General features: G+C 54.5%; 2 protein-coding genes across 4 annotated transcripts; one reads left to right on the top strand and one right to left on the bottom strand.

Moving 5' to 3' along the window:
- RBPJL (recombination signal binding protein for immunoglobulin kappa J region like) lies at window positions 1-8,997 on the bottom strand. Its single transcript, XM_032420001.1, has 12 exons — window positions 8,976-8,997; window positions 7,639-7,747; window positions 6,266-6,391; window positions 5,057-5,127; window positions 4,771-4,886; window positions 4,337-4,511; window positions 2,348-2,485; window positions 1,870-1,979; window positions 1,455-1,607; window positions 587-742; window positions 363-466; window positions 1-274 (listed from the first exon to the last, which is right to left on the bottom strand). The coding sequence occupies exons 1-12, from the start codon at window positions 8,995-8,997 to the stop codon at window positions 1-3; spliced, it is 1,554 nt and encodes a 517-aa protein (XP_032275892.1).
- MATN4 (matrilin 4) lies at window positions 7,349-19,351 on the top strand. 3 transcript variants are annotated; one of them, XM_032419998.1, is made up of 11 exons: window positions 7,349-7,715; window positions 9,944-10,057; window positions 10,760-11,329; window positions 12,074-12,196; window positions 13,971-14,093; window positions 14,185-14,307; window positions 14,401-14,523; window positions 15,806-16,219; window positions 16,338-16,490; window positions 18,870-18,977; window positions 19,071-19,351. In XM_032419998.1, exons 2-11 carry the CDS (start codon window positions 9,979-9,981, stop codon window positions 19,127-19,129), a joined length of 1,875 nt encoding a protein of 624 aa, XP_032275889.1. In that variant the 5' UTR covers window positions 7,349-7,715; window positions 9,944-9,978; the 3' UTR covers window positions 19,130-19,351. The 3 variants fall into 3 exon arrangements, with proteins under 3 accessions (XP_032275889.1, XP_032275891.1, XP_032275890.1); XM_032419999.1 differs by lacking the exon at window positions 7,349-7,715 and adding an exon at window positions 9,488-9,623; XM_032420000.1 differs by lacking the exon at window positions 12,074-12,196.
- The last annotated feature ends 3,724 nt before the right edge of the window (window positions 19,352-23,075 follow it).

Raw genomic sequence — 23,075 nt, forward strand, 5'->3', positions numbered from 1 at the left:
CTAAGTCTGGATGAAGAGGTGGAAGTTGGTGCGTGTGAACTCGTGGTGGATGCTCTCGAGGAGCGCGTCGGCATCGGCAGCGGGCTCGGGGGCGCCCGGGGGCCCGGGCCGCACACTGTACTCCGGGGTGTAGGTGAAGGAGAAGGCGCTGGGGTAGAAGAGGCCATCGGCGCGCACCAGGCTCACGGGCACAGTGATGGGTGTGCGCAGCCAGCGCCAGTCGCTGCCGAAGGCGGCTATGTCGGGCGCCACGCACACCAGGGACCGCGGGCTCCTGGGGTGGCACCGAGGTTAGGGCTGCAGCGATGCCGATGACGCGCACCCGCCCGGTCCCCGCGGCCCAAGGGAGGCGCCCCCTATACCTGTACATGGTTTCGGCCTCCACGTCCCCGAACCACACCTTGAGCCCCGCGTGGAAGTTCTCACCGTGGAGTTCCAGCGTGGCCACGTCGCCCCCACCGCTCAGCTGGGGGAGGGAGGGAGTGGGTGCCGTGGCCGAGAGCCTCCTGCTCTCCCTCGCCAGCCCCTACACCACGCCCGCAGTCAGATCCCTGCCCGCCAGCGCCCGCCTGCGCCCAGATTTCACCTCCAGGGTGCTGATGAGGGGCACCGGAGTGACTGGCTCCCGGGTCCACGCCAGGCTGGTGCTGAAGGAGAACTCCACCGACTCAGTGCCGATGATGGTCCAGCAAGAGCTGTCGTTGAGCAGCGCCCTGTTTGCCTCCTTGGGGCAGGGGGAGGCCTGGGAGGAGACCCAGGGGATGGTGGCCACCAATATGGGGGAGCCAGCATAGTGCCTGAGCCTCTGCATTCCAGGGTCCAGTCCTAAGCTCCGAGCTTTACCTGCCCTGCGTGCGAGCTTGGACAAGACCCTCCCGTTCCCAGAGGTAAATAGGTTCGCTGAACTAGTTGGTTTCTAAAGGTCTATTTTCTTAGGATTCTAGAATCCTATTTTTTTTTTTTTAACATTGTGCAATTCTACTCTACAGTTTTAAATTCTTTGGGAGGGAATATTGCTCAATGATAATGTTATTTTCTACACATTGGGGTTTTATCTCAACATTCTCTGACAATATTCTTTTGGGAGTTGTACTGCTTAATAATAATAATAATTTTCCACATTCTATAATTCTATGGCTTAACATTTTATGATTCTAATGCTCTTTGCACAATAATACTCGATACTATTACTTATTGCTATTTTTATTTTCATTCTATAATCTTATCTCCAAACATTCTATGACTCTAATATTCTTTGGGAAGGAGCACAGCTCAATCATCTTCATTCTCAGATTCTGTCCTGATAGTCTACGATTCTAACATTCCCTGAGAGGCAGTATTGCTCAGTAAGCAAGAGTCATTATGATGATGATGATGATGATGATCTTGTGATCTATGGTTCTCTGTGTTCTGGCTTTCTAGGACGCTTGGTGCCAATACTCTCTACCCCTCACCTGGAATTGCACCACCTTGTCTGTAGCCAGGCATAAGTAAGTGCCAACCCCTCCGGGAGGATCACCAGGAAACTGGAATGCACACTTGTGCAGTTGGGAGATGGGCTCATCCACGTCGAGGAGCGCGCACTGCTTGGCTACTTTGCGGATGATCTACAACAGAAGTGGTGCAGGGCAGCCAGAGGCTGCCCCCCCCCCCCCCAGCTAGCTTTCTACTATCCAATAGCCATGTGAGCACTGGCAGGTTCTCCTCCCCCCACCCCCCACCGTCCACACTTTGCCGCCATCCAGCCCCACAAAGCACTAAGTATCCAGAGTGAGAACAGGTGTCTTTATGACTGCCCTGCCCTTGTGGGTCATACCTTCCGCATGAATCTTTGGGGATCGCCCCCAGGTATGCCCTCCCTTCTCATACCATTGGAGGTAGCGTGACGCCTGTGACCGTGCAGACAAGTCGCACTAGGGAGCCATAGCGGACGTAGCCCTCTCGAGGCGGGAAGTCCCCCTGGGAACAGTGTTCATCAGCTGGCATGAAAAGAGGGAAGGGAAGGAAGGAAGGTTTCAGGGGTTCCAAGCTTCTGCCCCCAGCCCTGCCCTCCTTGCTTCTGGCTCCAGCCCACATCGCACATGGGTCTTGTGGGTAGGGTCAGCATGCACGGAGGGGTCATCTGTGGCCATCCTTGAAGATGTTTGCTCCTGGGGTGGGGTTTGAGATGAGGGGAGAGGGCTGGACATTGGAGCCAGAATGGCTTGGATGAGTCACAGACTCACTGGGACTTTTGGGCAAGCCTCAATTCCGTGGGCAGAGTTGACTTTTCTCGAGGGGTTACAGTGAAGGTGAAGTGAGCTCAGGCATGCGAAGCGCCCAGCCCCAGGCCCGCAGCTGCGGTTACCCAGGTGGAGCGTGAAGGCAGCCCACTGGCGCGCACTGGCCACAAACGCCCCGTCCTCCACAGAGAGGTAGCGCGTGGACACCGTCTGGGAGCGCAGGCGGTTGAAGAGGGAGACCTTTGAGCCCGAGGATATGCACACTGTGAGGGGAGGTGAAATCAGTACCCAAGCCTGGCTTGGTTCTTTGTACTTGCCAGACAATTTCTGGTCCTCTGTCCCCTGTGTTAGTCCCCTCCTATGCTCACTGGCCTAGACACACTGGGCCTATTTCATGGTCATTTACCTAGTACCTGCTGTAGTCCTGCTTTTGAACTTTGGCCGGTTCCTTTGTGCTGCCCGGGCATCCTTCAGTTCAACAAATAATATTACCAAGCGTTCACCAAGTGCTTACTTTTGGGCAGGCACTGTGCTTGGTACTGGGCACCAAAGGGTGAATCAGACCCAGTTTTGCTCTGGAGGAGTTCACATTCTCAGAGAGGAGGGGCATAAATATAAAATTTCAAAATGATGTGGTAAGGGGTGGGTGAAGGAGGGCTTCCTGGAGGAGGTTATACTCTCAGCTGGGGAGCAGGAAGTAGGTAGGAGTTGCTCAAGGCCTGCATAAGCAAAGACCATGTGGTGTGAAACAGCAGTGTGATATTTCTAGGGCTTGACACTGATCTCTTCCAGCTTATCACACATACTCAGAGCCATGGTTTTGTTTTCTGACTGAGCTTTGACCACCTGGGGAGAAAGCACTGGGTCATCTCCCTCTCTCCCCTCCCAGTGCTAGGCATACTGTAGGTGGTCAATTTATACTTAGTCCAAGTTCCCATCCATTGGATAATGATGATAGCTAACATTTGTTGTGTGTCAGGTACTGTTTTAAATGCTTCATATGTATTAGCTCATTTGATTCTCTCAACAGTGCTCTGGGGCAGATATTATCTCTATTTAAGAGAACAACTTGCTCCATATCGCAAGGCTGGCGAGTCAGGATTCAAACTCAGGCCACCTGGCTTCAGAATCTGCGCTCCTAACCATCACACTCTAGCACTTACCTGATGCCAAGGGCCAGACAGAGTACTGCCTCGGTCTGAGACGTTCTACGGGGTTTTCAACAGACAGAAGGTAAGTATGATGTAGGGGTAGGACCTGGGCTCTGGAGGCACGCTGACTCAAGTTCAAATCCTGGCTGGGTCTCTTCCTAGCTGGGCAATCTTAGCCAAGTCATCTGGATGGTGATAGGCCCCAATAGTTCATTAAATGAATGGGTGAATGTTCCAGACCTCATTTTCCTCATCCCTGACGTAAGAACAATGATAGTACCCACTTCAGAGGGACCTGATGAACATCAAATAGGATGATTCTTGTTCATGTCGGCCAGGAAAGCTCCACCTTCCCCTAGGTGTTCCTCCACCTCCCTGCCGGGGTAGTGGTGGTGTCCTCATTGTTATTCAGGCCCTGCCCCGTCCCCCTGCCCCCCATTCTCAAAGCCCCCAGCCCTGGGATTTGTCACTTGGCACTCAGGACAGTATTTATTTCAAACTGTCTCTTTGATAAGCGATGTGTGTCTTTCTCCCCTGCTAGGCTGTGGGTTCCTCCAGAACAGACACTTGTCCTTACTTTACAGGGACCCGGCATCCAGCACAGAGCCAGGCCTACATCAGGCACTGAATAGGTATTTTTGACTAAATTTCCGTCACTTTTAATTTGTCTTTAGCTCAGCACCTGCCGGCCATTTTTGTCCGCTCTGGACGCCCCCTCCCGCCCCCTTTCCCAGGGTCTGGGGTCGGTCCCCTTCCCTCTCTGCGCTTGCTTCTCTAGTTTCTCATTCTCGGACCTCAGCCGCACCCGCTCCCCCAGACCCCGCCCCTCTCTCGGCTCAGACTCCACCTCTCCCACTCTGGCCCCACCCCTCCAGTCTAGGCCTCCGCCCTCCCCAGTTCCGCAGCTCCACACCAGGTGGCACGTCCCCGCCCTGCCCGGTGCTCACGCCCCGCCCGGCTCACGGTCGGTGTTTTTCAGCGACTGCTTCTTCTGCGAGGGCTTCGAGATGACCTTGATGAGGCGGCTGTGGAAGGTGCCCAGCTCTCGGCCCCCTCGGTGCACCAGCCGCAGCACCAGCCGGAAGTGCTTCCTCTTGTCTGCGTCCGAGATGTACAGGGTCTTGGCGCAACCGAATTCCTACGGGGGGCGCGGGCGCGGGGCCGTCTCATCCCAGCCCTCCGCCACCAGGTCTTTGACGTCTGCCCCATCAGACGTGACGTGAAGCAGCACGATCCCAGCTCCCGGGCTCACCCTCGAGGCAGAACCCCGGTCCCCCCCGCCTCTCTACCTATCTCTTGGCGTCTTCGGGGGTGAGGGCGTGTGCAAAGGAGCCCTCCTCGCCGAGGGAGGGGCAAGGATGGGAGCAAGAATCGGACCGTGTCCCGTGCGCTCTCACCCTGGAGTCCGGCTGCTCTTCAAAATTCAACTTTTGCGTCTCGGCGGCGCTGCCGGACGCGCCGTCCAGTCCCATGTAACCGCAGACCGTGGGCCCGGTTTCCCCTGCCTGGTGGGCTGGAAAGGGACGCGAGCGGGCTCAGGAAGGACTCAGGCGGCAGACAAGCTGAGTTCTCGCCGCCAGAGGGCGCGGCGAGACTGCGCCTGCGACCGGCCCAGCTCCCAGGCCCCACTGTGCGGTCCCCCAGCCTAGGGAGGCGCCCGGCAGCCCAGGAGTCCGCCCTCACCTTGGCCTTGCACTGGCTTCACCCTCCAGCCGGGACCTGCGAGGTAGACACAGGGCGGGGGGCAGAAGAACCTGCGGAGACATGCAGGCAAGCGCTGGACTCGCACGTCCATCTCCACTTGACCGTCCCTAGACATCTCAAAGGCAGCATAAATGGGGCAGAGTCCCTGATTGCTCCTCCACCTTTCCCATCGCCCTCCCGGGGCTTCTTCATGACTGTGGACCCCATTAACATCTGAACCTTCTTTTATCATTGCTTTCAATCAGTCCTGTCTCCTCCACATTCAAAACACATCCAGAATCCACGGGTCTCACCACCTCCACCTTAATCCCAGCTGCCATCACTTTTGCCTGGACCACAACATCAGCCTTCCCACGGCTCTCTCTGCTTCCACCCCGCCCCCCACCCAACCTGCTTTGCATGAAGCAGTCACACTCTCTTCTTTCTTTAAAAAGCACGAGTCGATCATGTTACTTGTCTTCCTAAAATCCTTCGGTGGTTTAAATCCGAAGTCCTCACCTGATGCAGCCCCTGCTTTACCTCTCCGACTTTATTCCCTGCAACGTCCCTCTCCTTTCCTAATTTCAGCCCCTCTGACTTCTTTTGTACCAGGACAGGCCAAGCTGGTACAGCCTCAAGGTGTGTGCATTTTCTTTTCTTTCTAATTGGAACACACCTTTCCTGGATTTTCTCCTGTCTGGCTTCTCTTTCAGTTCAGATGTCACCTCCTTAAAAGGCCTGTCCACCATAGTGACCTTTCTAGCTAACGTGCCCCCACTTCAGTTTCTGCTACATTATGCTGTTCTATCACTCTTCTAGCTCTTCTCTCGATCTGGAAGGATCTTGTTCACTGAGGGGACTTTGTGGTCTGTCTCTTCCCCACTACAGTGAAGATGCCTTGAGAGCAGGGGCTGTATTTTTCTGGAGCTGTATGCCCAGGGCCCAGCACTGTCCAGAGAGCCTGGCACCTGATAAACACCCACTAAGTAGTTGTTGAATGAAAGAAGGAATGAATGGGTGGATGAGTGAGTGAGTGGGGCCTGTAGATTCACAGGGAGGTTCCAAAGTGGGGGCTGGTGGGGGCTGAGGAAGAAGGCTCCTGATTGGCGGAGAGTTGAGCCCTGAGCCCTCCCCAGGGTTCTCAAAGGCACCGAACTGGGAGGCAAGCATAGAGTGGAAGGTAGCCGCTTGGAAGGGCTTGGCACTCACCGCTTCTCATTTCCATAGGACTTCTGGGCCACCTTGGCGTGCAGGATCCGCACTGTCTGCTCACACCCTTGCTGGAGGCACTGGCGCACGCCTTCCCTCAGCACCGGGACCCGCTCTGGGGCGGACCTGGGAGTGGCGGCGGGCCGGCGGCTGGACAGCAGTGATCGTTAAGGGGAGAGGTGGCATGGAGCCCAACAAGCAGGTTGAATGAAATGCATAGGGGGGAGGGGCTAATGTAGTTCTGCCCCACTCGGGGTCAGGGAGGGGAAGCGTTAGGCAAGAGAGGGGATTTGGGTGTAAGTCATGGGTTAAATATTTAGGCTGCCAGGTACTCAATGAGGCCTGCACGGAGCCCACCAGGACCACCCAGGCGCCACTCCGCAGGCCTGGCGCCATGCCCCATGTGCCAGGGGCACAAAGGCCACACTTGTGCTGGCCTTGGGATGGAGGCTATGTGAGGCTGCATGGTTTCCTTGCATTTTGAGGGGGCGCACCCCAGTGACCTCTTGATGCTGGGGAGAAGAGTTTTGCTGGACCCCCTGGCCCAGAGTGCTCTCTTGCCTGCCCTCAGAAGCCTGGAAACATGGAAGCGCCCCCCAAACCGTGTCCCCAGAACCCAGGGGGAACATTTGTGCCCTTTGGGGGTCAAAGCTATCCTCCTAACCCCCTTTCTCCCAAGAGAAGGGCCCCGTTCCTGTCGCAGCGTTCCTTCCCTTGATTACAGGGCCTCCACAATCCAGGGACGGGGCCAGTCAGAGCCCAGCGGCCTGGGAGTTTTGAGGAGCGAGGGTGGTGGGTGGGCCCAAGACTTGAGCAATCGCGGAGAGATGGGTGGAGGAGTCCGCGAGGGCAGAGATTTGAGGGACCACCACGTGGGGCCCGGGGAGGCATGAACCCTGCGGCTGCTCTTCTGAACCCTTCACCCTTCGCGCAGGACCAGAGTCCCGGTCTTCTCCTCACTCCCGGAGGGGGCAGCGGAGGGCAGCACCCCGTCCGCGCCCTCGGAAGCGGGGCCAGGCAGCCGGCGGCAGGAGCCAGGCCCCGCTCCGCCCCTTGGGGCTCTACTCCGGGAAGGGCCTCGGAGGCTTCGGACGCATTCCGGCGGCGGAGAGCGGAGCCGCCCAGCCTCCCGCTGGGAGCCGAATTCCGGCCCCGCAGCTCGCGCCGCGGGCTCCCGGGGTGGCAGGAGCAGGGGCGCCGCGCTGGCCCCGCCCCAGCCCTCGGAGGAAAGGGGATCGCTCCCTGCCGGTGGGAGGGGTCGCAGCCCGCGCTCCCCCTCCCCACCGCCAGCCCCGGGTTAAATGCGGCCGCCGCCTCCGCTCGCTCCAGCCGTCTGGCCGTCCCCACCTCGGGCACGCTGCCTGCGCCGTTACCTGGTCCAATTGCCCGGGAGGCTCTGCCCGTCGGCTCCGCTCTGCGGCCGCGCCTCCGAGCTGTCCGGCAGGCTCAGGTGAGTCAAAGGGCCTGGGGGCGCTGAGGGGTCTGCGGGGGGATCAGGCGTCAAGCCAGCCCGGGCGACCGTATTTAACCGCGGCTGTGCCACTGACCGTGTCCCCATCTGACTTGCAGCGGCCTTCTTCACTTCTGTGGGGTCCTTTCCAAGTTGAGCCCCCACCAACAAGGCCACCACGGGGAGGGGGACTTCTCCCTTAATCTCCTCCCTCGAGGAACCGCCAAGAACGTCCCCACGGTGTTTATTTTCAGCGAACTCTTGAGTTATTCACAGACCTCTCCTGCCTTTCGAGCCCAGTCTCCCCACCCTCAGGCATTTCCGAATCTTCCTAACTTTAGGATTAACCCCTCAGAGGAGCTCGGGGCTCTAGTGTCAGACCTGTCACCACGTTGCCGTGTGACCTTGGGCAAGACACTAGTCTCTGGACCTTATTTCTCCCTGCGTGGAACGAGAGGGTTGGGAAGGTGATGGACTTTGAGGCAGTCTCTATTTTGACTCTCTAGGAATCCCGCGGTGGCGGTGGGTGCCAGGCGAGACGTGGGCTCAGGCCGAGAGCAGGATAAGGGGGAATCCTAATCAAGATTTGGGGCCCCAGAGGCTTCTGCAGGTGGGAAAGAACAGGAGGTGGCAAAGGCCCCATTGTCCTGACCCCCATGCTCCCCAGAGGTGCTGGCCCTGGCTATGGCCCAAGCTAGGGAAGGCATTCTGCACCCTCCGGTTTCCAGCGGCAGCTGACACATCTGGCTTACTCAACCTCCCACCACGGGCCCTGCCAGAGGGATTTTTGTTCTTCTACCAGGCCTGAAAGGCGAGGGCGGGCGGAGAGGATCGGAAAGGCCGCCTGGAGTGAGGGAGCTGCAGGCAGCCGACCTTGCTCAGAATAGGCCCATTCACGGAATTGGGGGAGGGGGGTAGAGGGGCTGCGGTTGGGTTAAGGCAGCTGGTCCCCTCTGCCAAGAAACAAGCAACAGAAAAACGGCTAAGGCAGCTTCAGCATGGGGCGGGGGTGGAGCGGGGTACAGAGCAGTGGGAGTGAATGTAAGGAAAAGAGGTTTAGTGACTCCTAGGCGCCAGGTTGCTAGGCAGCCAGGCAGCCCAGAGGGGAGAAGGGGAGCCAGGAGTCCCAGGTTCTAGTCGCAGTTTCCTTTGCAGCTCGGCGGGCAGCCTTCTTGGGCCTCAATTTTCCCATCTGTACACGGGAATCCTTTGGGATTATCAAGGGGCGTCGCCAAGGGCAGTGGAAGAGTGAGCGCTCACCTGTTGCCCGTATAGGGTCCATGGCCGCACTCGGGCCTCACTCACCGCCCTCCGGGCGCATCCAATGCAGCTGTCCTCCGAACCCTGTGCGCCCCTGCTCCTCGGCCCTCGTGCGGGATATATCCTGCCCCGGGCTTATCTCCAAGGCCTCCGGGCTCCCGGCCACTGTTTGCTCTGGGCAGGGGCACCTGCTAGGCAGATGTGGGCTTCCCACGGCCACCCAACCAACGCAGCCAGTCCCAGGAAGACGCCCCCTGGCGGCCTCTCCTGAGAGCAGGAGGGAAACAGAGGTGCCAAACTTGCGTGGTGGGTTTTGGCCTACGTGCTGCGGGTCCCCAACCCCCCAGCCCCGTGAAAGGGCGCGTCTCTCCTGGCGGCCTGAGGCTGGGCGGTGCATGTCTGAGTGTGTGCGTGCGTGTGTGCGCACGCGTGCGTGTGTTGGAACGACAGCCACATAGAAGCGCCTTGTGTGAGGAGAGGAGGGGGTCGAGGTGGGGAATGGCTGGCTTTCCTCTGCAGACGTTCTCCCAGGAGGAGAGCGCGTGGAACGGATCTTTGGAACCACTTAAGCATAGGACTGTACCGTGGCGAGAATTGCCGAGAGGATTAAATGTCCGAATGCATGAAAAGCATTTAACACTGTGCTCGGTATTTAGAAAGGCATTTTTTTCTTTTTCATTTATTTTTGTTTTTGTTTTCTTTTAGGGGGCCTTTTTCTTTTTAAATGTTGTATTTTTAAAATCTACTTTCTATTTATTTTTTATTCTGCAATTCTGCAAAGTAGAATTCCTTGTATTTCCCAGCACTGTAATGCAGTACTTTTTTTATTATGACAAACTTCAAACATACATAAAGGTAGAGAGATTAGTAAAATAAATCCATGATCCTTCTCCCCCTCCAAGTGCCCATCACCCAGAATAAGAGTTCCGTAAATATTATTGCTTTGCTTTTTTCCTTGCACCCTCCAGGATCCGACACTTCCGTTCCCTGCCACCCAAGCGCCATGAGGGGCCTTCTTTGCTCGCCACTGCCCATGTTGCTGTTTCTTCTTCAGCCCTGGGAAACCCAGCTCCAGTTTGCAGGTGAGTGGGGCTCAGCCCTCACCAAGAGGGGGAAGGGAGCAAAAGCTGGTTCTCCGTCTGCAGCCAGCTAGGTCTGCTGGGGAGAGAAAAAGCAAAGGCTCTGAAATCATAAAGGGGCGGAGTTCTACTTCACAGCTTCCCCTCTCTGGGACTCAGTTTCCTTATCTGTAGGATGTGGCTTAGAGGTGACAAAGTTGGGCTCATGCAAAACCGCCCATTTGGTGTTTAATTTTAAAAAGTTAATTGAAAAATCAGGAGACTTCACATACAATTCCCGATTTGGGACTTCTCTTGAAAAATCCAAAGATCTGTTAACTTGGGGTCCACACGGCTGCATGGCAGCATTTGGCTGGAGGAGGGTTACGGGTGTCCCCCAGCCTAATCCAACCAGTTCACTCATTTATGTTGCCTGCCTGGTCCCCTATAGACATTTGAGTTTGCCACATCCCTTCGTCCACTCCCGAATTGGAGAATACCTCCTCAGAATAGCCCTAAGAGCTGATAGAGAATTGGGAGAAATCTGGCCCAGGCCCTTAACAAATGCTGGATGAGTGAATATATCTAACTCGCATTTGTTAGGTTAATTCTGTGCTAGGCGCTGTTAACGCCGGGATAGCACTATTTCGCCCTGGGTTTCCCTGGGGATCTCCTCCAAGATGAGGTTTTGCAGACCTAGGAAAGTCCTTCCTGATCTCCTCGAAGGTCCCAGGTGTCGGTCGGGGCCCCTGGATTTGGTGTTCGTGATTGACAGCTCGCGCAGCGTGCGCCCCTTTGAGTTCGAGACCATGCGGCAGTTCTTGGTGGGCCTCCTCCGCGGCCTGGACGTGGGGCCCGATGCCACGCGCGTCGGCGTGATCCAGTACTCGAGTCAAGTGCAAAGCGTCTTCCCGCTGGGCGCCTTCTCGCGCCGCGAGGATATGGAGCGCGCCATCCGCGCGCTGGTGCCGCTAGCTCAAGGCACCATGACGGGGCTGGCAATCCAGTACGCCATGAACGTGGCCTTCAGTGTGGCCGAGGGCGCGCGCCCCCCGGAGGCGCGCGTGCCGCGCATCGCTGTCATCGTGACCGACGGGCGGCCCCAGGATCGCGTGGCTGAGGTGGCGGCGCAGGCGCGCGCCCGCGGCATCGAGATCTACGCAGTGGGGGTGCAGCGCGCCGACGTGGGCTCCCTGCGGGCCATGGCGTCTCCGCCGCTGGACGAGCACGTCTTCCTCGTTGAGTCCTTCGATCTTATCCAGGAGTTTGGCCTGCAGTTCCAGGGCCGGCTGTGTGGTGAGTTCGGGGAGCGCTGGAGCGAGGCGCGGACCCCGCAGCCGCTTAGACGCCCCTTCCCACCTCGTAAATAACATCCGGTCCCGGGAGGCGCCGCCCACTCTAGCGCTAGCCCCGCCCGCCAGATGGTGGAGCGGCGCGGGGCTACCTCAGGCTGGGTCAAATTCCAGCTCTGCCCACTTTTGCTTAGGCTTCGCCCACAAGAAGCAACATTTAGCGTGCCTGCTTACCCGGATGAGCTGTTGTGGTTTACCACAGGCCTAAGGTCAAACTCCAAAATCGCCCCTCGACACAAAAAGCACCGCCTTTCAAAGCTGAGAGCAAGGGCCCACCCGAAAGGGTCATGTCCCGTCCACATGGGCATGGCCCCGCCCACCCTCATTTTAGTTCCTCCCACAATGCTGCAGGTCTGTTCTAGACACACCTTGATTTCCCCCACCTTGATTTAGTACCTCTCCACCTCCTCTACCTTACCCCTGTGCATTCCCGCCCTATCCCATTGACGCATCTAGGGGTCACCCCTAGGCTCAGAAGGGGTGACCCCTTCTGAGCCTATTCATAGGAGCTACTCAGGCCCTATTCTTTCCCTAAGCCCTCCCATCTGGATTGGCCCTCTCAAATGAGGCTTGTCCCCTCTAAAGCTGTCTTCGAGCTTGGTGCCTGCCTCTGACCCCACCCAGCATTTTCTTGTTGGAGGGTTCTGCCCATCTGTCCCTCGCTGATTCTACTGTTGTGTGTCCTCAGGAAAGGACCTGTGTACTGAGGGGGGACACGGCTGCCAGCACCAATGTGTCAGCGCCCCAGGCACGTTCCACTGTGCCTGCAACCCTGGCTACCAGCTAGCTGCAGATAACAAGAGCTGTTTGGGTGAGAGCTGCCCCTGCCCTGCAGTCTCACTGCTCCTGAGTCTTCTGTGGCTCCCCATTGCCCCAGCATCAGACCAATGAGTCTGGAAGGGCTTTTAGAAGTAAAAGTTCAGCGCCCTTACTTTATGGGTCTAAGAAAGGGAAGGTATTGCCTGAAGCCAAACAATTCCTTGGTGAAATCTTGACTCCTAAGGTTAAGTGTGCTTTCTTCATCATTGTCTCTCTTATTTCAGGCTTGCCTCCTACCTGGCTACAATATGCCTCCCAAACTTGTTTATGAATTCTCGCGTGCATATCTTCTTACTGTTTCTGTTACTTAGACACTCACTGTTGGGGTCTTCAGTTAGGGTCTCCATACCCCTCCCCACCCCTCTATATACATTGCTCATTTCTGCTCCTGCATCTCAGCTCTTTCTGGACTGCCCTTGCTGCTTCTCTCTGCAAATGCTTCGAGTCCTGGTTCTTCATTTTGTCTCCTGAAAAGCTATGGCACACTATGCCTCCCGTATGCAATTGGGATTTGCTTTTTCCTGTGACTGTGTGTCCACTCCTTTGATCATGAGGCAGCTACCTTTCTCGGAGCGCTGATTTAGTCTTGGACAACGCACTTGAAGCTTTCCATACATCATCTCTCAATCTCACGACAACTGGGAAAAATAAGTCACGTGTTTCCAATAATGCAGATGTCAGCTGGGGTCTTCTTATTTCTAGAACTTAGAAAAGACTGGCTTGAAGCCTCATGTGATGACCTCTGAACATTTGAATCTTTCCCCAACATCTCCGGGAATTCCCCAAGTGCTTGCATTCTATGGTCACCTCTCACTCTGAGCTTCTGCTGAATTCATTTTATGGGTCCAATTTCTCAACCCGCACATGCTGTTCTTGTTCTATGCATATAAATCAGCCTCTTCCTTGGTTTGCACACTTATGCACACAAGGGCATGTGTGTGTTTATATGTAAGTCATGAATATGTCCATTTTACTAAAGATGGGGGTGGCCAGAGGTGTGCATTACATCTAAGTGAAGTCAAACATACATACACAAAAGAAACACCTACTATTAATAATTTCGTATTAGATACCCTGATCCCAAAGCCCTGTCACCCCATTACAAGTGATTTTTCACTGGCAACCTCAGCGCACACAGGTACTCATGCTCACACTATGTCTCTTGCGCTTCCTCTCTCCACTCCCATCTCTTCTCTAGGAACCCCAAATTCTCACTTTTTTCGTGCAAGGCAATCTGCATCTCCCCAGTCCCTATTTTCCAGCTCTGGGCTGTCTTTGCACATCTACACCATCAAGATACTCAGCAGGCGATAGTTCCCTCCTTAGAAGGAAGCTGTAAATAGCAATTGCACTCTTCCATTATATTCCCATTTTGCAGATGCACTCTTCCATTATATTCCCATTTTGCAGATGGGTAAACGGAGGCTCAGTAGGTAGTGGCAGAGCCTGGTTCTCCTCCATAAGTCAGTGAGCATCTTGAGGGCAGGGGACCTGTCTTCTACAATTGTCGATTCTTGTTCTCATGCCTGGCTTAGTAACGGGCACATTGGGATGCAGCTGGGCCTTGAATCGGGAGAGCCACCTGGCCCACTAAGAAGGAGGCCTGTGCTTGTAGAAATCAGAGATGCCTGGGTCACCCAGTCAGGATCTTGGGGGGTTGGGGCCCAGGCATAGGTGTTTTTAAAAAGCTCCTCAGATGATTGTTCTGTTGGGGCTGAGAAGTGCAGCCCCACCCAGGGCATATGCTGACCTCACCTCTTCCTCAGCCCTTGACCTGTGCACTCGAGGGACCCACGGCTGTGAGCACCACTGCGTCAGCTCCCCAGGCTCCTATTTCTGTCACTGCCGAGCTGGCTTTGTACTCCAGCAGGACCAGAGAAGCTGCAGGGGTGAGCACCCTACCGCTAGCATCCTGGACTGAGGTCCCTGATGGCTCCAATCAGAAGCGACACCTTTGCTCTCTCTCTTCCTTCCCACCAGCCATTGACCACTGCAGCTTTGGGAACCACAGCTGCCAGCACGAGTGTGTTAGCACATTTGCTGGGCCGCGGTGCCACTGCAGAGAGGGCCACGACTTGCTGCCCGATGGGAAGAGCTGCGAGGGTAAGGAGGGGTCTCTTGTATTTGTGCAGAGGGGCAAGGGATCTTGGCTGGGGGAGTCCACCCTGACTCATCCTGACTTGTCTCTCCTTGAAGCCCGGGACCTTTGCAATGGTGTAGACCATGGATGTGAGTTCCAGTGTGTGAGTGAGGGCCTCTCTTACCGCTGCCTGTGCCCCGAGGGCCAGCAACTCCAAGCAGATGGCAAGAGCTGCAACCGTGAGTGATGGCTGGGAGGGTGTTCTGTCTGGCCCTGCCCCACTGCCCGCACTCTGAGCATCCTCGATTCTGCCCTTGCTGTGGCCCAAGGGTACGCTGTGAATGTGTGTGTGTTGGTGATGGTGGGGTGGGGAGTGGAGGGCATGCCGTGTCCTGCCTCCATCTCTTTCCCCTTAATCCTCCACCCTGCTGCCAAGGTTAGTATCAAAAGTACACATTTGATCCTATTTCTCCCTCCCTTGAGAGTCTTCTGGGCTCGCCTGTGCTTACCCCTGAGCTCAGATGCTTTACCCCTGAGTTTTTCAGATGGTGGGTGCAGCCACATTAGTGGATAATGAAATCAAATTAGTTTTTTTTTTTTTTTAAAAGGAGAAAATAAAACTTATTGCATGCGGAAAGAGTAAGTATTGTTTCATGAAATTCAAAATTCAAGTGTGTCATTTTGTATTATTACTGTTACTGTGGGGTGTGGTCAAAATTTTGAAATCACTGCCTCACCTCATCTCAGCCAACCCCGTCAGCAGGTCTCCTAGCACACCTGCTCATGCTCGAGGAACAAATCAAATGTTGCCACCTCCATGTAACCTTCCTCGCCTACTCCAGGAAGAGTGAATTATTCCTACCTTGGGGCTCCCTACGTGGCCCTCTATTCGAGCACTTTCCTTGGCTGCAGCATAGGGCATGTCTGACTGCTCTGTTCTGTCCTGATTTCCTTAGGATCAGGGTTATGTTCATTTATTGTTGAACCCCCTTCAGGGCCTAGCGAAGTCCCTGATTCAGAACAGGGGAGGTAACATTGTAGAGTGATTCAGGAGCATGGGTTTTGGGGTCAGACAGACCTGGCTTCAAATCCTGCTTGGCCACTGCTAGCTGTGGAGTCTGGAGCAAATTACCTTATGCTTCAGAACCGAAGGTTATATGAACTGGGGATAATACCCAAGATTATTGGGAGGATTGAGAAAAAATATATGAAGCACCTAGCCCAGGACCTGGCACATGGTAAGCTGTCAAATAATAATGTTTTTGTTTTTATTTATTATTGTGACTGTTTATATATTAGCAACATATACTTTTTCAATATATATTATTGTTGATAAATTTATTATTGTCATAAAGTTTTATTAATTTATTACTATTACTATTATTATCTAGTACAGTGCCTGGCACAGGAAGCACTACACACACGGTACCCGTTACGTAATAGATGTGAATGACCCGGTGGGGAGATGGTTGCTGCCAGGCCAGGATCTGGCGCCCACTCGAAGCTCTCCTCACTACGCAGGGTGCCGGGAAGGCCACGTGGACCTGGTTCTGCTCGTTGATGGCTCCAAGAGCGTGCGCCCGCAGAATTTCGAGCTGGTGAAGCGCTTTGTGAACCAGATCGTGGATTTCCTGGACGTCTCCCCCGAGGGCACGCGCGTGGGGCTGGTGCAGTTCTCGAGCCGCGTGCGCACCGAGTTCCCGCTGGGCCGCTATGGCACGGCGGCCGAGGTCAAGCAGGCGGTCCTGGCCGTGGAATACATGGAGCGCGGTACCATGACAGGGCTGGCGCTGCGCCACATGGTGGAGCACAGCTTCTCCGAGGCGCAAGGCGCACGGCCCCGCGCCCTCAACGTGCCTCGCGTGGGCCTGGTCTTCACCGACGGCCGCTCCCAGGATGACATCTCGGTGTGGGCCGCGCGCGCCAAGGAGGAAGGTGGGCTTGGCGCGGGACGCACCGGCCTGGGGTTGGGTTGGACGCCGGAGGGGGTCTTAACTGAGGTCTGGGGCGCCCCCTGTGTCCCCCCCCCCCCCGCTCCCCCTCCGCCTTGTAGGCATCGTCATGTACGCCGTGGGCGTGGGCAAGGCGGTGGAGGAGGAGCTGCGCCAGATCGCCTCCGAGCCCGCGGAGCTGCATGTGTCCTACTCCCCTGACTTTGGCACCATGACGCACCTGCTGGAGAACCTCAGAGGCAGCATCTGCCCGGGTGAGCGCATCTGACTTCGCTCAGTGCCCAGCCGCCGAGCTTTCCCCCTTCTATCCAACCCTATCCCCTTGGTAGAGTTATAGCCAGGGGTTGGACTCACTGCACAGAGCCTTGTTACTCAAAGTGTGGTCCGTGGACCAGCAGCAGAGGCTTGTTAGAACTGCAAGCATTTCCAGAGCTCTCCAGACGGAATGAATCAGATTCTGTACTTTAACAAGACCCTGGGGTGATTCCCAAGAACGTCAAAGTTAAGCACTAGACCGGGCTGGCTACCTGCCCCTCAAATTAGTGGGTGTTCACAGTAATTGGAGGAACTTTTTCAAAGGCATGCCAAACCCCTTGCTAGCAGAGTTACATCACATATTCCTTTAACGTGTTGGAATTCAACTACACAGACCTGGCAAAGTGGCAGGACTGAGAGTGTTCCAAGTATGCAGACATGTATTTTTTTTTTTACAATATCACCCATAAATTCAATCCATCCACTTCATCTGGTGCTCAGTTGAAGAAAAAGGGACCAACTCTATCTGTGAAGGAGAAGTGGGCTGTTGAGCCTGTGTGCTGTACTTTATAGGTCATATAGGGAACTTCTCAGGGGTAATTTTCACCGCAGAGTCTTTAGACTCTAACCCAGGCCAGAGATGTGACTCTTTCACATTACCAGGCCCTCCAGAGCTAGGTTCAGTAGAGCAGGGCTGGCCCAGAGAATCTATAGTTTTAAAAAAATAGTTTTAAAATATATACGTGTGTGTATACATGTGTGTATCTACACACAGGATACATACATACACATACACACCTACCTACCTCTCTCCCTCTCCCCCCCTCTCTCTAGGCTAACTCTAATAATTAGCTAGGATATTATGGGGGCACTGGATTCGCTGCTCTGTCAGGGCCCTTCCTGTCCTGACTCTTATGTCCCCTGAAGTGTGACTTTGGGCAAGTCACTTAACCTCCACCCTTACCATAACTTCCCTCTTCTGTAACAGGGGAGGGTGCTGGCTGCCCAAGCTTGCTTCCAGCTCTAAAATTCCTAGAGAAATCTGGGCTCTGTGGTTGAGGCTCTTCACCAATCAGCTCTATGACCTTGGGCAGAACTTTCCCTTTCTCTGGCCCTTGGTTTCCCCAGCTGTGAAGTTAGGAGTCTTTGTAGGACTGTTATCAAGACCATTGATGACATATCATACAGCAATTTGCTAAGGGTCCAACGAGACTAAGGAATCACTCTTAAATTGTAAGAGCAACTCTTTGTGAAGGCCAAGCACCAGGTATTGTGCTGTTATATGAAAAAGGGCACACATTTACAAAATTTTGGTGAATCTAAGATACCATCCATTGTAAGACTATCCATTATTATTTACTGCTAAGAAAAAATAGGTGCTGAATTTAATTGTAAGGCACATATTTTGATTTCAGAAATGCTAGAATGTGTGTGGAGGTAGACTTGGATCAGTGGTTTTTTGTTTGTTTGTACCAGTGGTTTTTAAACATCAGTGTGCATCAGATTCACCCAGAGGATTTGTTAAAACACCATTTGCTGGGCTCCAGTCCCAGAGTTTCTGATTCACTAGGTCTGAGCTTGAGTCTGATAATTTGCATTTCTAATAACTTCCTAAGTGATAGTGATGGTGCTGGTCCAGGGACCACACTTTGAGAATTCCTGGTCTAATTGAAATACACAATAAAGTGTACACTTGAGCTAGGTAGTACACTAGATCTTCCCTCTCTAATAAGGTACATGTGCCCACTTTTAAAAAGTTAAAAATTTTAGTTCTTTAATCGCATTAGCCACATTTCAAATATTAAATAGCTGCATGTGGCTTGTGTGTTTGGCACTGGGCAGACCAGAAACAGAATATTGCCATCACTGCCTGAAGTCTCATTTGGAGAGTGCTGCTGTTATTTGGACCCTTGCTTCTCAAAGTCTGGTCCACAGACCAGCAGCGTCAGCATCACTTGGTAGCTTATTAGGAATGTGGAGTCTCAGCTCCTTCACCGTTCAGAATCAGAATCTATATTTTAACAAGATCTGGTGATGCCAGTGAGCACTAAGGTTTGAGAAATACTCTTCTAAGATGTGTACACACACACACACACACACACACACACACTCACACACCCCATAGAATCCTCAGCACTACCCAATGAATAGCTTTTCTCACTGTATCCGTTTTTACAGACAAGGAAACTCAGGCTTAGAAAGGTTGAGTGAGTTTTGCAGTATCTCACAGCGACCTAGCTGGTATTCATCCCAGGTCTGTTTGAATGCGAAGCCCATATACTCAGCCACAGGCGGGTGGGGGGGCGGGGGGCCTTGCCAGGGCCGGCTCGCCCTGCTGCAGATTCTCATTCCCCTGACTCTCTGCGCCCGGCTGGCAGAGGAGGGCATCGGCCCAGGTACAGAGCTTCGGAGCCCGTGCGAATGCGAAAGCCTCGTGGAGTTCCAGGGCCGCACGCTGGGGGCGCTCGAGAGGCTGACTCAGAACCATATCCTTTGGGCCCCGGGGCCCGGGGGCCCGGGCTGCGGGGGGCAGGGTGTAGGAACTCCCGAGACCCCCAGCGGCTTCCTTAACCGCTCACTGGCCCAGCTGACGGCGCGCCTGGAGGATCTGGAGAACCAGCTGGCCACCCAGAAGTGAGGGCCGCCAGGGCCGGGAGCCGGGCAGGGGCGCGGCCCCGCGGACTGTGCCCTCGGGGCGCCGTCGGGGCGCCGGGGCCGGGCAGCTCCGGGGCCCCGAGGACTTGGGCTGTCGGGGAGGGGGCGCTGGCGGGCCCCCAGCGCTGCGCTCGAGCTGGCCTCGCCTGGACCAGAAGCCGGACTGCGGGGGACCGAGGGGCGCGCTAGGTCCGCACGCCCTCGCTGCGTGCTGCGCTCAGTTCTTTGTTGGATTTCCTTTTTGTTTTCTTTTTCTTAAAAAAAAGTTTTCTTTTCTTTTCTTTTCTTTTTTTTGGTTTCCACGGGGTCGGTTTGTGGGTCTTGCTGTGCCGCCAGGGGGAGGGGAGGCCAGACGCCGGTGGGTCCGGCGGCGCCCGGACGGCGGCTCCTCGGAGAAAGGCGCATTGTGCGGGGGTCGGGCTGGGGGGCTGGGGGGCAGGGGGCCGGGCGCTGCTTTCCCCCCTTGTTTATTCAGCCGTGAACAGACGGCTCCTTATGCGGGCTGCGGGAAGGGAGGGGGCTCAGCGCGAACCCTCCGGGTTTGAGCAAGACTGCGCCCCTCCATCCCCAGCGGATGGAGCGCTTCGCTCTCTGGCCGTGCCTATCTCGTGGTGCCCCCCAGATCGGGCTGAAAAGCTGCTAGAACTGGGACGGGGAGTTGATGAGGAAGCGAGAGACAGTCATGAACCTCTAAATGGACGGGGTGGGGGCGGATAGGTGAGTGTCGCTTGGATTTTATCTCCCTCCTGCGCTACGAAGGAAGAAGAGGAGGCCAGGATTTGTGGCCAGCGCTGCTGCTCAGGCTGTGACCCACCCTCTTTATTCCCCGCACCCCCAAAACAAAAACAAAAGCAAAAGCCAACCCTCTATCAGGAAAGAGCCCAAGTGCATGTAAGAAATTGCTAAGATTAAAATACTCAGTTTCTCCAGATTTTGGCCAATTACTCTGGATTTGTTTCCTTATCTGTAAAATGGGGATTGAAACTGTTACCCCCAAATGTGATGGTGAGAATGGAGAAAGTTATTCCAAGGCATCTGACCTGTGCCTGGTACTTATTAGGCCCTCAATGAATGGTAGCTATTAATCTTATAATAATAGTTAATGTATTTTGTCTTGGGCGTTACTCCAAGTGATTTGCAGGTGTTTTCATTTTATCCTCAGACAACCTTATGAGGTAGGAATTATCGCCTTTCTCATCCCCATTTTACAGGGAGGAAACTGAGGCATAGAGAGGTTAAGTAAGTGTCCCAAGGTCACAGAACCAGTAAGAAGCGGAACCAGGGTATATTAGTTTCCTAGGGCTGCTGGGACAAATTGTCACAAATTCAGTGGCTTTACACGACACACATTCATTACCTTATAGTTCTGGAGGTCAGAAGTCCAAGAAAAGGGGCTGGCAGGGCTGCACTTCTTCCGAAAGCTTCTGTTTTCTTGCCTTTTCCAGCTCCTAGAGGCTACCCAATTTCCTTGGTTTGTGGCCTGGTGTCACCTCCACCTCTCCTTCTGGCGTCACACCTCCTTCTGTGACTCTGACCTTCCTGTCTCCATTTTACAAGGACGCTTGTGATTATACCGGGCTGACCCAGATAATCCACGCTAATCTCCCCATCTCAATCTCTGACTTCATCACAGCTGCAAAATCCCTTTGCCACATAAGGTGACATATTCACATGTTCCAGAGATTAGAACATGGACCTCTTTGGTGGTGGGGGGGGCGTTATTGTGCCTACACACGGGTCTGAAACCCCACAGCCTGACCTCAGAGCAGACCTCTGAAGCACGTCTGTGCCTGGCACCTTGCTAGGCTTGAAGAGGGAGAAACAGAATTGAGAAAAGCCCATGGTGGGGGAGGGGGGCGGGTAGCTCAGGGCTGAGGGGGTGAGGTGCACCTGACTATTGCTGCAGCAGAAGGAGGGACCTTCAGGTGAGAAGGTGGAACAGGTGGGTAAGGGCAGGGAATCAGGGAGAGATCCTGGAGGAGGAGACCAGGAGCCCAGACCTAGTCCATGGCTGGAGTTCCTGCTGGGCATGAATGTGTGTGGTCAGGAGTGACTGGAGTGTGGGGGAGCAGGATGACTGAGAGCTTCCCCACACAGGAGCGGCAGGTGAGCTGAAGTGCTAAGCACAGTGCCTGGCATGTGACCTCATCGGCACATCAGGCCTGGAGGACAGAATTGCCTGCCCAGGGTCACGCAGTGAGAGAACCCCAGCCTGGTGAGGCAGCGGCCTGGGGAGTCTGATTAGGAGCGAGTCCTCAACTGATGAGGGGAGCACTTCGGGCAAAGGGCGGCTCCCTCCTTCCCTCCTGCCCAGAACTGGCCAGGACCACCTTCTCTGGCTTTTCCTTCCTCGCCAGCTCTTTCCTCTTGCAGTCTCCCTAGCGGCCACTGGATGGCGCCCGGAGCTCTGACTTGGAGTTGGGTCCCAGAGCGCTAATAGGCTCTTGGCACCTGGCGCTTGGACTAATGAACCAGGTCTGCTCTTCTCCATAAGATCCTCCTTTCCTTTGAGACCCCTTCCCCGCTCTGAGAGACCCACAACCCCAGCCTAGAAGCTGCTTCTGTTCCTTAGGCACTGGCCATACACCCCTGGATTTGTGGACCAGCCCTGCTACTCACCAGCTGTGTATCAGGTGTTGACAGCTGCTGGTTCCCTCGTCCATCTCCCAACTTGCCCTCTCTCTCATTTCCCTTTCCTCTTATCCCCTTTAACCTTTGGATAAGAAAGAATGTCCCACGGATGGATAGCTAGCCCTTGCTTCTTTGTTTGCACCCTCCTCCTTCAAAGGATAGAAGACTTCCAAAGGGCTCATCGGTTCAGCAAAACAAATATCCATTAACCCAAGAACAGAAAACCAGAATCTAAGTAACAGTGGAGGAAGAGTAACACAGCCAAGCAAGCTTAGGAGGCTGAACAGACACTGGTCTTCAGGAGAGGAGCCCGAACAGACACTGGTCTTCCTTGAGTCCAGGCAAACAGGGAGGTTATGTGGCTCTCAGAATCTGATAAGTCTGGCCACAGGGCAATTATGTTTTGGGGGACTCTTGAGCCCAGGTGTCCTGGAGGGAACTCAGAGCCCTCAGCCTTCTTGGTTCCCTGCAGATTTGAATATTTAAAAAGGACAGTATCTTCTGCAGTGGTTGATCGAGAGGTCGCTCATGGAGCTGTTTCTTATCCTTGGTAACGTGCACTAGACCTGGTTTCGGACGGGAAAGCCAAGGGTAGGAAGGGCTGCAGCCTCAGCCAGTCATTCTGACACCTTTCTGAATTCCACCCCTCTCTGTTTCTCCATGATTTTTGGTATTTCTATCTTTCTATTCTAGCTCAAAGCTCTTCTCAGTTTCTCCAGTTAGCAAAGCTGCTCTCTTCAAGGGTTATCTACTCTTCTGGGTCTTTGGACCCAAGATAGCGAGAAAAGGGAAAGAAGAGAATTATCAATCACAAAACACCTACAATGTGCCAGGGACCATGCTATGCCTTGCACCTGCACCATCTTGTTTATTTTTTTAATTTTTTTTATTTTTTAAAGATTTTATTTATTTATTTGAGAGAGAGCACATGAGAGGGGGGAGGGTCAAAGGGAGAAGCAGACTCCCTGCCGAGCAGGGAGCCCGATGCGGGACTCGATCCAGGGACTCCAGGATCATGACCTGAGCCGAAGGCAGTCGCTTAACCAACTGAGCCACCCAGGCGCCCTGCACCATCTTGTTTAAACCCCACAACCTACAGAAGGGAAAACAGGTTCGAAGTGTCCAGTTGTCAAGTTCACAGAGCTTCAGAGCTAGGATTTGAACCCAGGTGTCCCTGATCCCAGAGTGTGCCCACTCACATTTCTACCCTTCAAGTCCCTGGGGACAAAGCTGAACTTTTTCAAATAAACTTTTACTGGGAAACTTACAAGGCAGGCCAAAGCAAAGCCCAAGGTATG

The sequence above is a fragment of the Phoca vitulina genome, unplaced genomic scaffold (genome assembly GCF_004348235.1).
Source record: "Phoca vitulina isolate PV1807 unplaced genomic scaffold, GSC_HSeal_1.0 scaffold22, whole genome shotgun sequence".
In the NCBI taxonomy this organism is placed as follows: Eukaryota; Metazoa; Chordata; class Mammalia; order Carnivora; family Phocidae; genus Phoca; species Phoca vitulina.